The sequence below is a fragment of the Equus asinus genome, chromosome 14 (genome assembly GCF_041296235.1).
Source record: "Equus asinus isolate D_3611 breed Donkey chromosome 14, EquAss-T2T_v2, whole genome shotgun sequence".
Classification (NCBI taxonomy): domain Eukaryota; kingdom Metazoa; phylum Chordata; class Mammalia; order Perissodactyla; family Equidae; genus Equus; species Equus asinus.
Window position 1 is genome coordinate 49,231,115 of NC_091803.1, and position 12,194 is coordinate 49,243,308.

General features: G+C 65.6%; 4 protein-coding genes across 5 annotated transcripts; 3 read left to right on the forward strand and 1 right to left on the reverse strand.

Moving 5' to 3' along the window:
- The first annotated feature begins 492 nt into the window (after positions 1–492).
- WDR24 (WD repeat domain 24) lies at positions 493–6,197 on the forward strand. 2 transcript variants are annotated; one of them, XM_014848880.3, is made up of 8 exons: positions 493–1,836; positions 3,027–3,204; positions 3,354–4,023; positions 4,573–4,691; positions 4,774–4,895; positions 4,989–5,093; positions 5,176–5,516; positions 5,647–6,056. In XM_014848880.3, the coding sequence occupies exons 1-8, from the start codon at positions 1,356–1,358 to the stop codon at positions 5,998–6,000; spliced, it is 2,370 nt and encodes a 789-aa protein (XP_014704366.1). In that variant the 5' UTR covers positions 493–1,355; the 3' UTR covers positions 6,001–6,056. The 2 variants fall into 2 exon arrangements, with proteins under 2 accessions (XP_014704366.1, XP_070341424.1); XM_070485323.1 differs by having other exon boundaries at positions 4,989–5,516; positions 5,647–6,197.
- JMJD8 (jumonji domain containing 8) lies at positions 6,165–8,982 on the forward strand. Its single transcript, XM_044747418.2, has 9 exons — positions 6,165–6,398; positions 6,475–6,573; positions 6,703–6,751; positions 6,827–6,923; positions 7,010–7,078; positions 7,180–7,299; positions 7,392–7,459; positions 7,535–7,669; positions 7,754–8,982. The coding sequence occupies exons 1-9, from the start codon at positions 6,304–6,306 to the stop codon at positions 7,832–7,834; spliced, it is 813 nt and encodes a 270-aa protein (XP_044603353.1). The 5' UTR covers positions 6,165–6,303; the 3' UTR covers positions 7,835–8,982.
- Positions 7,883–10,343, reverse strand: STUB1 (STIP1 homology and U-box containing protein 1). The gene is made up of 7 exons (XM_044747417.2): positions 10,014–10,343; positions 9,299–9,497; positions 9,046–9,211; positions 8,748–8,835; positions 8,549–8,605; positions 8,344–8,460; positions 7,883–8,272 (listed from the first exon to the last, which is right to left on the reverse strand). Exons 1-7 carry the CDS (start codon positions 10,170–10,172, stop codon positions 8,147–8,149), a joined length of 912 nt encoding a protein of 303 aa, XP_044603352.1. The 5' UTR covers positions 10,173–10,343; the 3' UTR covers positions 7,883–8,146.
- Positions 10,344–10,375: 32 nt separating this feature from the next.
- Positions 10,376–12,163, forward strand: LOC106836178 (uncharacterized). Its single transcript, XM_014848890.3, has 5 exons — positions 10,376–10,801; positions 10,874–10,967; positions 11,262–11,421; positions 11,602–11,754; positions 11,878–12,163. Exons 1-5 carry the CDS (start codon positions 10,674–10,676, stop codon positions 12,039–12,041), a joined length of 699 nt encoding a protein of 232 aa, XP_014704376.1. The 5' UTR covers positions 10,376–10,673; the 3' UTR covers positions 12,042–12,163.
- The last annotated feature ends 31 nt before the right edge of the window (positions 12,164–12,194 follow it).

A 12,194-nucleotide genomic window follows, 5' to 3' on the forward strand; every position in this document is an offset into this window, starting at 1 on the left:
CAGTGACCAACACAGAAGGTCTCTAACCTCTCATTGCTTAAAGTGGGAGAGGCAGACACTGCAGTCATTACACCTAACACCCCTTCCAAAATATCTAGGATCTAGCCCATCCTTTCAGAGGGGCAAAAACGAGCCCTGTTTCATGCACAAGGCAACTGAGGCTAAGAGAGGGACAGGGATGCCATGAGGCAGGAAAGCTGGGCGGGCTGGAAGAAGGGATGGAAGGCGAGGCGGCTGCAGGCACGTCGGAAGAGGCAGAGGCCAGGAGTTTGGGATGTATTCCCAGCACGGTGGGGAGCTTTCGGGGCTTAGGCCGAAGAGTGGTACCTGGCTGCTGGGCGGGGTTCAGATGAGAGGGAACGAGGGACCCAGGGAGACCCGTTAGGAGACTGCTCCTGGGGTCCAGGGGGGAGTGAGGAAGGAGATGGAGACCACTGGAGGGATTCAGGACTCGCTTAGGGATGCCCGGACTTGCTGACGGACCTTGGAGGAGAGACGAGCACTGGTATTAGAATAACGCGATAAAAAGACCAACCACTGCGGCGGAGCCGGGGGAGCTCCTCTACCCAAGTCCTTGGCCCATCCCTCCGCCTCCACCAGCGCAGCTCCCGGATGCGGAACTTTCGTGTTGTGGGCGTCTGCTTCCGGCGAGGGGCTGACAAGAAACGGACCACTTCCAGCAAGGGACGGGAAAGAAACGGGCTGTTTCCGGCGCGGCACTTCCGGCCCAGCCCGGCCCGGCAATTTTAGGAGATGGCTCGGGTGCCGGCGGGGCGCGAGGTTTCTCCGGCTTCTCGGTCTCCGTTCGCGCTGTCTCCGAGCCCCAGCGCCGCCCTCCGGAACCCGAGACTCCGCGCCGCCGCGCCTCCTGCCTCCCGCCCCGCCAGACCCCATCGGGCTCCTTAAACAGCTCGGTGCTTGAGGTCCCTCTGTGTCCCCAGCGCCTCTGGACCCGAGTCCCCGGGCCCCGCGGCCCTCTGCCTCCTCCCCGGAGGCCACTGTGTGGACGGTGGGGACCGCCTCACGCGCTTCCCTGCCGGGACTGACTGACCGAAGGTCCAGTGACCGTCCAGATCTGACTGTTGGGGGGATGGAGAGGTGGCCTGGGCTACGACTGACCAAAAGGCAAACATGGGACTGACCAGCCTCAGGGCAGCCACGGCGCCTTCTGACCGCCCCACTAGGGCGATGGAACTTGCCTATTAGACTAACAGTGGACTGCCCTGACTGGCCAGCCCAGGCCTAAGCGGTTTTGGGGGACTCAACCAGGGTGAAGGATCTGAACTGACGGTTCACCCCAGGCTAACCTGGCAAGCCGACTTCACTGACCTCCTGTCCCCACTACCCGTGCAGCCATGGAGAAGATGTCCCGAGTGACCACGGCCCTGGGTGGCAGTGCACTGACAGGCCGCACCATGCACTGCCACCTGGATGCGCCGGCCAACGCCATCAGTGTGTGCCGGGACGCGGCCCAGGTGGTCGTGGCAGGCCGCAGCATCTTCAAGATCTATGCCATCGAGGAGGAGCAGTTTGTGGAGAAGCTGAACCTGCGTGTGGGCCGCAAGCCCTCGCTCAACCTGAGCTGCGCTGATGTGGTCTGGCATCAGATGGATGAGAACCTGCTGGCCACAGCAGCCACCAATGGCGTGGTGGTCACATGGAACCTGGGCCGGCCATCTCGCAACAAGCAGGACCAGCTTTTCACAGAGCACAAGCGCACGGTGAACAAAGTCTGCTTCCACCCCACTGAGGCCCACGTGCTGCTCAGTGGCTCCCAGGACGGCTTCATGAAGTGCTTCGACCTCCGCAGGAAGGACTCTGTCAGCACCTTCTCCGGTGAGGCCCTTGGAGGCGGGTTGGGCAGGTGTGCATCTCTGCAGGCGGCTGGCCTGTCGGGGCAGGTTGAGAAGTGCTGTGTGCATCAGAGGTCCTCAGATGTGCTCCCAGAGGGCTTCTTGGAGGAGAGGCCAGCCATGCTGGCCCTGGAAGAGTGGGTGGGGTCAGCAGGGGAGCGCAGGGGCAGGCCTGGCTGAGGTGTGAGGGGTTCCTGGTGTGTGTTTGCTGCTCTGATGCACCTGCAGAGTCGAGGCTAGGTGTGGGATGAGGAGAGGGCAGAGCCTGAGCAGGCCCACAGCTGCCCTGGGCAGCCGAACAGAGGATTCATTTCGCTGTCTCCTCTTCCCTCACCTCAGAGCACCAGGCCGCCTCATTGCAGGAAGTCTGCCGGCGCCTCAGCCCAGGGAAGCAGAGGAGGTGGGGTGCACTGCCTGGCCCCCCCCACGTTCTTTTCCCAGCAGGCCCAGCTCCCTGACAGATGGCCTTGAGCCAGCTCTCCCTTGTCCACTTCAATGAGACCAAGTGAAGCACAGGGCCCTCAGAAACCTTGAAGAACTGGGGGGCCTCTTAAGACAGACCCTGAGCTACCTATGCTGGGGGAACGTTGGACACTGCCTGCAAAGGCTCTTGGTGTGATGGTCCACAGGAGTGGCCATGGCCCCTCAAGGCCTCTCTGGTCCTCTGGGGCTGACCTGGAAGCTCCAGCTCAAGGTGAAAGGACTGGGCAGAGGCTGGGGCACCCACATCTGTGCCTCCTTGGGCCTCCCTTGGGGGCCTCAGGACCCTCAGGGAGTGTGGCCGGACGGCCCAGTGAGGCTGCTGTTTGCTCAGTGCTCTGAGACCCGGTCCTGAAGCTGAGCCACAGCTTTGCACAACCACTAGTGTCAGACGCAGAATCCGAGGAGAATCAAAGTCCGGGAGTTTGGGTCCATACCACCCGATGCCTGGGTCCTGCTCCCCAGCCCAGGTTCTTGTGTCTGCTCTGTGAGGCCTCTCCTTGCCCCTGTCCACCTTGCACAGACCTTGGGGGTCTCCATCCCACCATCTAGGCCTCCCAGCCTGGGCTGCGGGCAAGCATGTGACACCAGTCCACAGTCACTCCAAGGGCTGCACCCTTGGGTGCTCTCCTTCTTGAAGCCCCCTGTGGGCTGGCCCCCTCACCTTCTCCCTCCATTATGTGCGGCCCACAGGCCAGTCTGAGAGTGTGCGGGACGTCCAGTTCAGCATCCGGGACTACTTCACCTTCGCCTCCACCTTTGAGAATGGTAACGTGCAGCTCTGGGACATTCGGCGGCCTGACCGCTGTGAGAGGATGTTCACGGCCCACAATGGGCCTGTCTTCTGCTGTGACTGGCACCCCGAGGACAGGTGTGGGGTGAGGGCAGGGGCAGCAGGGCGGGACAGGTGGGGCTCATGGAAGGAAGGGTATGCTCATTGCTTCAAGACCGGTGAGACAGATGGTGGGGAACTCTCCCACCCCAGGAGAGGTCACTGAGGGTTTCATGGGCCTTCCGCAGGGGCTGGCTGGCCACAGGTGGGCGTGACAAGATGGTGAAGGTCTGGGACATGACCACGCACCGCGCCAAGGAGGTGCACTGTGTGCAAACCATTGCCTCAGTGGCCAGAGTCAAGTGGAGGCCTGAGTGCCGGCACCACCTGGCTACGTGCTCCATGATGGTGGACCACAACATCTATGTGTGGGACGTGCGCCGGCCCTTCGTGCCAGCCGCCATGTTCGAGGAGCACCGAGACGTCACAACAGGCATTGCCTGGCGCCACCCGCATGACCCCTCCTTCCTGCTCTCCGGCTCCAAGGACAGCACGCTGTGCCAGCACCTGTTCCGTGATGCCAGCCAGCCTGTTGAGCGTGCTAACCCTGAGGGCCTCTGCTATGGCCTCTTTGGGGACCTGGCCTTTGCCGCCAAGGAGAGCCTCGTGGCCACCGAGTCGGGGCGCAAGCCCTATGCTGGTGACCGGCGCCACATCTTTTTCAAGCGCAAGCTGGACCCTGCTGAGCCCTTTGCGGGCCTCGCCTCCAGTGCCCTCAGTGTCTTTGAGATGGAACCTGGCAGTGGCAGCATGAGCTGGTTTGTGGACACGGCTGAGCGTTATGCCCTGGCTGGCCGGCCGCTGGCTGAGCTGTGTGACCACAATGCAAAAGTGGCTCGGGAGCTTGGCCGCAACCAGGTAAGGGGGGCTGGGCTGAGGAGGGGCCCGAGGCCGTGACCTTGGGGCAGGGGGCTCCTTCAACTGCTGCACCCAGACCCTGCCCTGAGTTCAGTGCTCAGCTCGGCCGCTGTCACCACCGGCCCTCACCCCAGTAACTGAGGGTGCCCAGAGGCCCAGAGTGGACCAGATGCCATTGCTATCCTTAGGGTGCCAGTCTGGGGCGTCGTGGGGCTTGAGCCCCCTCTTCTGGCTCATTCTTGCTTTCAGACTTCTCAAGACATCCAGCCCTGCAGAGGTCCACACTGTCTCTCTCGTCGCCTGCCTGGGACCCCAGGCTCATTTCCACGTTGGCCGCCTCCCACTCCAGCTTCCTTCTGTGCCTCTGCAGGATGAAGGCTGGGGTTATTGTTTTTCCCATGGGCCTCAGTTTCCCACCTGGGGCGAGCCAGGACATTGGGTCCCTGGGGCAGCTGAAAGCTGAGGGTTTGTGGTTCTGTCCAGCAGAGGGGGCCTGCAAGGGACGCCAGGGACCCAGGACCCCTGTGAGTGACTGGTGCCCACCCCTAGGTGGCGCAGACGTGGACCATGTTAAGGATCATCTACTGTAGCCCTGGCCTGGTGCCCACCCCCAACCTTAACCACAGCGTGGGCAAGGGCAGCTCCTGTGGCCTGCCGCTCATGAACAGGTAGACACCCAGGGGAGGGTCTCTGCAGAGGGTGGGACTGCGGGAGCCCGCCCACCTACCCATGGGCTTTCCCTGCCCCCAGTTTCAACCTGAAAGATATGGCCCCAGGGCTGGGCAGCGAGACCCGGCTGGACCGCAGCAAGGGTGACACTCGGAGCGACACAGTGCTGCTCGACTCCTCGGCCACACTCATCACGAACGAGGGTAGGATGGGGCGGGCACAGGTGTTCATGGGAGTGGGGCTGGGCCGTCCTAGAGCCAGCGGCCCCTGGAATGCCCTCCCTCCCTTGTGGGCAGATAACGAGGAGACTGAAGGCAGCGACGTGCCTGCGGACTACCTGCTGGGTGACGTGGAGGGCGAGGAGGATGAGCTCTATCTGCTGGACCCGGAACACGCCCACCGTGAGTGGGGGCGGGGCTGGGAGGCGGGGTTCGCAGGTGGGGCCCAGGCTCAGACCCTGCCTCCCCCGCCCCTGCCTCGCAGCCGAGGAGCCCGAGTACGTGCTGCCCCAGGAGGCCTTCCCGCTGCGCCACGAGATCGTGGACACGCCACCCGGGCCCGAGCACCTGCAGGACAAGGCCGACTCGCCCCACGTGAGCGGCAGCGAGGCAGATGCGGCCTCCCTGGCGCCGGTGGACTCCTCCTTCTCGCTCATCTCCGTCTCGCATGCACTCTACGACAGCCGCCTGCCGCCCGACTTCTTCACTGCCCTGGTGTGCGACATGCTGCGTTTCTACGCCGAGCAGGGCGACGTTCAGATGGCCGTGTCTGTGCTCATTGTGCTGGGCGAACGCGTGCGCAAGGACATCGACGAGCAGACCCAGGTGGGTGACCCGGGCGGGGGAGGGCCTCCCTGGAGCAGCTGCGCCCGCCGCACCGCCCCTGCGCCCCGCTCCTAGGGCAAAAGCCCTGGCCGTGCCGCGACCTTGCCTCCTGCCCCGTCCCTCGCCGCAGGAGCACTGGTACACGTCCTACATCGACCTGCTGCAGCGCTTCTGCCTCTGGAACGTGTCCAACGAAGTGGTCAAGCTGAGCACCAGCCGCGCCATCAGCTGCCTCAACCAGGCCTCCACTACCCTGCATGTCAACTGCAGCCACTGCAAGCGGCCCATGAGCAGCCGCGGCTGGGTCTGCGACCGGTGCCACCGCTGCGCCAGCATGTGCGCCGTCTGCCACCACGTGGTCAAGGGGCTCTTCGTGTGGTGCCAGGGCTGCAGCCACGGCGGCCACCTGCAGCACATCATGAAGTGGCTGGAAGGCAGCTCGCACTGCCCCGCGGGCTGCGGCCACCTGTGCGAGTACTCCTGACGGCCGGCCGGCGGGTGGGGCTGGGAGTGTCAACCAATAAAGGACGCGGAGCCGCAGTGTGAGGCCACCTGTCACCGTCCGAAGGCTGTCCGCGAGCCTGGCCACGCGGGGGGAGGGGCGGCGGGGCAGGGTCGCCATGGGAACTAGCACTAGCCAATAGTGGCGCTTGGTGCGACCTTCGCTCCGCCTTCCGGAAACACCCCTCCTAGGGCGGGCCTAAGGACGCCGCTTCCGGGGGCCGTCCGCGCGCCTGCGCCGTTGCCACGACGATGGGGTTCCCGGCGTGCCTCGCGACGGGGGCTCATGGCGGCGGGGGCGCGGCCGCTCCTCCTGCTCGTGCTCTGGACGCTGGCTGCGCCGGCCCGGCCCGGCCCCGGAGAGACGGGCGACGGAGGGTGGTGAGGGCGCCGGGGCGGCGGGCGCGGGGCGCGGGGCGGCGCGCTGCGGCCGCGTGCTGACCGGCTGTGCCTGCAGGCAGCGGCGCGGACCGGGCGCGCCGGCGGCCGTGACGGAGGAGCAGCGCTGCACGGTGGAGCGCCGGACCGACCTCAGCTACGCCGCGTTCGTGCAGCAGTACGTGCGCCCGCCCCGCCCGGGCCCTCCTCCCCGCCCGCGAACGCGGCCCTGGGGCTCCGTCCCTCACGAGGGAGGGTCCACGCGGGGCCGCGCCGGACCTGGCCGTGACTTCGTCCTTTCTTCCAGCTACGCCTTCTCCAGACCCGTCATCCTGCAGGGGCTCACGGACAACTCGGTGAGCGCTCGCGCCCCTCCCGGCTGTCCTTCGCCCCGCCGAGCGTGGCCTTAGGTCCTCTCCCCTTCCTTGTAGAGGTTCCGGGCCCTGTGCTCCCGCCAAAGGCTGCTGGCCTCGTTTGGGGACAGCGTGGTCCGCTTGAGCACTGCCAACACCTACTCCTACCAGAAAGGTGAGCTGCCCCACCCTGCAGCCCAGCCTGCTTGCCAGCGTCCTGGAGGCAGCACCAGCCCGTCCTGACCAGCCCCTTTCCCGCAGTGGACTTGCCCTTCCAGGACTATGTGGAGCATCTACTGCACCCCCAGGACCCCGCCTCCCTGGGCAACGGTGAGCCCGACTTGGGCAGCGGTGGGGTGGGGTGTGGTCGGGGCGTTTGGGAGTGCCAGGGAACCAGGATCCCTGCGCCCTCCTGCTTTCTCTGCTGGCAGACACCCTCTACTTCTTTGGGGACAATAACTTCACTGAGTGGGCGTCGCTGTTTCGGCACTACTCCCCACCCCCGTTCGGGCTGCTGGGCACCACTCCTGCTTACAGCTTCGGGATTGCAGGTGGGTGCTCTGCAGGACCAGGAGACTCAGGAGTGGGGTGGGGAGAGTGCAGACTCGGTTTGGTCACTGGCTGCTCATAACTGACCCGACAGGAGCCGGCTCTGGGGTGCCGTTCCACTGGCATGGGCCTGGGTTCTCGGAGGTGATCTACGGCCGCAAGGTCAGCACAGGGTTGGGGCTGTGGCTTGGGGTTCACTGACCACAACACAGAATGACTTTGCTGGTCTGCCTCCAGCGCTGGTTCCTGTACCCCCCTGAGAAGACACCCGAGTTCCACCCCAACAAGACTACGCTGGCCTGGCTCCGGGACACGTACCCGACCCTAGCACCATCTGCACGGCCCCTAGAGTGCACTATCCAGGCTGGTGAGGTCAGTGGCTGGCAAGAGGGGGCCAGGCCGGGCTGGGCTGAGGGTCTCCAACTAATCCTTGTGCCCCCCCGCAATCCCCACCAGGTGCTGTATTTCCCCGACCGATGGTGGCATGCCACACTCAACCTCGACACCAGCGTCTTCATCTCTACTTTCCTTAGCTAGCCACAAGGGGCGGCTGGCAAGCCCGTCGCACACCAGCACGTGCCCCTATAGTGCTCACAGATTTTATTACAGGGACAGTGGTGGCAGCGGCAGCCTCCGCCCAGCCCACCCTCACCTGCTGTTTCCGACCCAGAAGGGGGACAGGAGAGGCTCACGGCCCAGCAGCAGAACTGATGGGGAGTGGCATAGGGACACCGGGGCAAGAATCCAGGGACAAATACTCTGTACGGGGGCTGGAGCTACTGCCCCAAGGCCCTCTAGGGCCAGGTTACCAGGCAGAGTGGGGCGAGTGGCCCTTGCACTCGCCCTGTCTCAGTAGTCCTCCACCCAGCCGTTCTCGGAGATGAATGCGTCGATGACCTCTTTCATGGCCAGGTTGGGGATGAGCTGTTCCTGGGTCAGGGGGCTCCGGGTCACAGGGTCAAAGTGGCCCACACGCTGTAGTGACAACAGGGTCAGGAGGTGCTCAGGGGGTCCAGGCCCTGCCCCCGATGCCTGCTGGCCCTCACCTGCAGGTGCTCCTCGATGTCTTTGCGGTCATAAGTGATGCCGCTGGGCGTGATGCATGGCTCCCGCATCAACTCAAAGCTGATCTTGCCACATAGATAGTCGGGGATGTCTCGCTTCTGCAACACACAGGTCAGGTTAGGGACCAGGAAAGGGACACTGCTCTGACTCCTGCTACCCCCAGGCCCTGGAGAACAGACGGCTCACCTTTCTCTTCTCGTCCACCTGGGAGAAGAGCTCATCCATGTCTGCCAAGTATTTGTCCTGCAAAGAACCGAGCAGCTACACGTGGGCTAAACATCTCGTATCCCTTCCCTAGGTGTAGGCACACATGGACCCAACTGGAACCAGGGGCACCCTCACATCACACACACACAGACCCACACATGGGCCAGGGCACCCTCACGTGCTTGGCCTCGATGCAGGCCTGCTGGGCCCGGAGATGACCATCGTCCTCATCACCCTCATGGTTCCGCTGACACTCTTCCAGCTCCCTGGGAGAAGACCAGAAACTGGTCAGAGGTGGGTTTGGCCAGGAGAGGTCAGTGTCCACCCCAACCTCGGGTTTGCTCAGACCTCGTCCCCCTCTGTCTCCTGCTCACCAGTGTTGGCAATCAATAAAGACTTATGTTCACGACTCAGAGTTGATCTCAGAGTGGTGACTTGGGGAGGGGGGCCTGGAGCCTGCCACCACCACAGCCTACCTCTCGCGCTCGGCCGTGATGAGCCGTGTGAGGTAAGAGTGCAGTTCGCTCTCCTGGTGGATGCGTCGTTCCTCGATGCTGTTCCAGCGCTTCTTTTTGGCGATGCGCAAAGCACTGGGGATGTCATCTCCAAAGTTGAGTCGTTGCTCCTTGGCCAGGTTGTAGGCTGGGGAATGGAGGCTTCACATCACCCGCTGGCCAGGCCCCGCCCCTGGTCCCAGGCCCCCCCGTAACCAGCCAGCCGTAGGCCCACCTCGCTGCAGATTGGCGATGGCCTCGTCGTAGCTCTCCATCTCCAGCTGGCACTGCCCCAGGAAGAAGTGCGCCTTCACAGACTGGCCATCCAGCTCCAGGGCGCGCCGGCAGTCGGCCAGGGCCTGCTCGTGCTGCTGCATCTTCAGGTAGCACAGTGCCCGGTTGGTGTAATACACTGCCACCAGGGGATTCCGGGTCTGGGAACCAAGGCCGGGCCAGCGAACATGAGAATGTGACCTCAGCCTGCTCCCTCTGTCCCAGCTTGGGGCCCATGGCTGGAATCAAGACACTAGATATTTCTCAGCCGCAAAGACCCTGGGTCCTGAGAGTCGGTGGAGGATGGAGTCCTGCCCTGAGGCATGCCTGAGCCCACCCTCTTGACTCCAAAACATTTTGTAAAAGTAAGTTTCCCAGATCTGTGGAGATCCCAGCTTTGGGCCTGGGGTTCTCAAGGGGCAAGGGTCCCTGGCCCTCGGCCCGGCGAGCCTCAAGCACCCTGAAGCTCCCACCCGCCATAGTTCTCCGACAGCGAGCACTGAACAAGATCATCACTGAGTCCTCAGAGCCCAAACGCCCCCCGGAAGAGCCAAGACCCTCCGAAGGAGCGGCGGGGGCAGCGCGGCAGGGGCTCGCGGGAGGACTCGGGGCCGACGCCGCGGCCCCGCCCCTCCCCGCCCGGACGCCGGCCCCTCCCCCGGCGCGGGCGCACTCACGATGGCGCGGCCGTAGCAGGCCGCCGCCTCCGGGTACTTGCGGCCCACGAAGAGCCGGTTGCCCTGCTCCTTGAGCTCCTGCGCGCTCGGGCTCTTCTCGGGGCTGCCGCCGCCGGCGCCCAGCCGCGTGCCGCCCTCCTTCTCCTCCTTGCCCTTCATAGCGCCGCGCGGCACGGCCTGGGCTCTGCTCCCAGGCTCCGCGCCCGGCCCGCCCGTCCGCAGCCCGCAGCCCGCAACCGGAGCCCCCGATGCGCTCGGGCCCGGTCCAGCGATCCGCCACCGGAACTTCCGGCCCCGTGGGGCGGGGCCCGCGGGACGGACGGACACGCGCGGGTGGGCGGGGCCGCGCGTGCGCCCGACGCGCTGTGGGGGCGGGGCCGCCCGGGAGGGTGCGCTCTGGGCGACACGACCCGCGACCTCACAGTCTGGAGAAGCACCGAGGGCGGCCCTAAGTGCTCTCCGCCCGGCGCGTTTAGGGGTCTTCCTTCCAGAAGCTCCCCTAGGCTCCCCCCGGCCCCACCCCCAACCTTGCGAGGCCCCGCCCCGGCCCCCGAGACCCCACCTCCGGCTCCCTGAGGCCCCGCCCATGGCTCAAGGCCACACCCCCAGGCCCAGAGGCCACACCCTCTGGCTCCCAAGGCCCCGCCCCGGCGCGCGAACATGGCAGCTGCCCGCGGGCTGTGGGGCTGTGAGGACTCGAGCCTCTGGGCTGCCATCCTGGCGAGCCACGGGGAGGTGCTGCGGGCGCGCGCAGACCCGCAGGGGCGGCTGGAAGCCCTAGACCGATGGTAAGCCGGTGGGGGGGATCGGTAAGGCGGGCGAACCCCGCTGCCGGACTCCCCATCACCGTCCTTCCTCAGGTATCGAGGGGAGTTGCCCGCGGCCATCGAGGGCCGCACGGAGAGGCACGTGACACGAGATGAGCTGGAGCGGCTGATGGCGTGGAAGATGGCGGTGAGGGGCTTCCCACGTGGTGGGGCGGAGCCTCGGCGGGGCTGGTCCTCCTCCTGGGGGCGGTCTCCATATCGTGGGCGTGGCTTCCTCCTGCAATTGGTCCCCTCGGCGTGGGCCTAGCTCCCTCTGGGGGCGGGCCCTCACGGCGTGGGCGTGGCTTCCTCCGCGTGCGGGCCATCGCGGCGTGGGCGTGGCTTCCCCTGGGGGCGGGTCCTCACGGCGTGAGGCGGAGCCTGGGCAGAGCGAGGGTGGGGTCCCCGGTCCGTGGTGACCCCCAACCTGGCCTGGCCGCAGAGGGGCCGCTTCCGGCCGCGCCTGCAGCAGTTGGTGACCTCCAACGCCCCGGAGCTGGTGGTGCAGCGCTCGGCCACCGCCTTCCGCCTCCTGCCGGACGTGCAGGCAGCAGTCACGGAATTGTGTGCCCTCCGGGGCGTGGGCCCCGCCACGGCCTCGGGTTAGTCTGAAGAGCTGGGTGCCCGGCGGGGTCTCGGGCGGGACCTGTCTGGTAGCGCCCTTGTCTCTGAAACGGGACGATGGCCACGTCCATGCCACCAGAGGTCACTAGGACGGCAGCCCCACGCCAAGACTGTGCCAAGACTGGCAGGGCCTGAGCGCTAGCCGTTCCTACCCGCAGCGGTGCTGGCTGCTGGAGCTCCGGAGGAGGCAGCCTTCATGTCCGACGAGGCAGCGGCCGCAGTGCCGGGCCTGCCAGTCCTGCAGTATACCCTCAAGCACTACATGCTGTACCTGAGCCGGGTGCGGGAGCGTGCCTCAGCCCTGAGCCGAGGTGAGGGGGCTGGCTGTTGGTGGGCAGGGAGGGCATCCAGGTCAAGGGGCAGTGTGCAGAGCTGTCCAGCAGGGCAGGGTGGCCAGTGCTCCTAGTCCCCAGACTCCCTCTGTCCCTCCCTAGGCAGCGCCTCAGGGCCGTGGACCCCTCACCAGGTGGAAACAGCGCTGTGGACCTGGGTTGCGGGGCAGAAGCTGTGCCCCGACCTGCTGCCTGACCTTGGCCCTGGCCTGTCCACCAGTGAGGACACCAGGCCAGCCAAAAAGCGCAGGACCCAGGCCGAATGAACATGGCTATGGCCCAGGGCCTGCTCACCTGCCCTGCAACCTCAGGCTGCAGGTGTCTGGCTGGGAGCTGGTGGAGCAGGAGCCAGCTGCTGTCGGTACTCAATAAATGCTTGCTGAGCTCACCCCTGATTTGAGGCCCTCGGTCCCACCCCA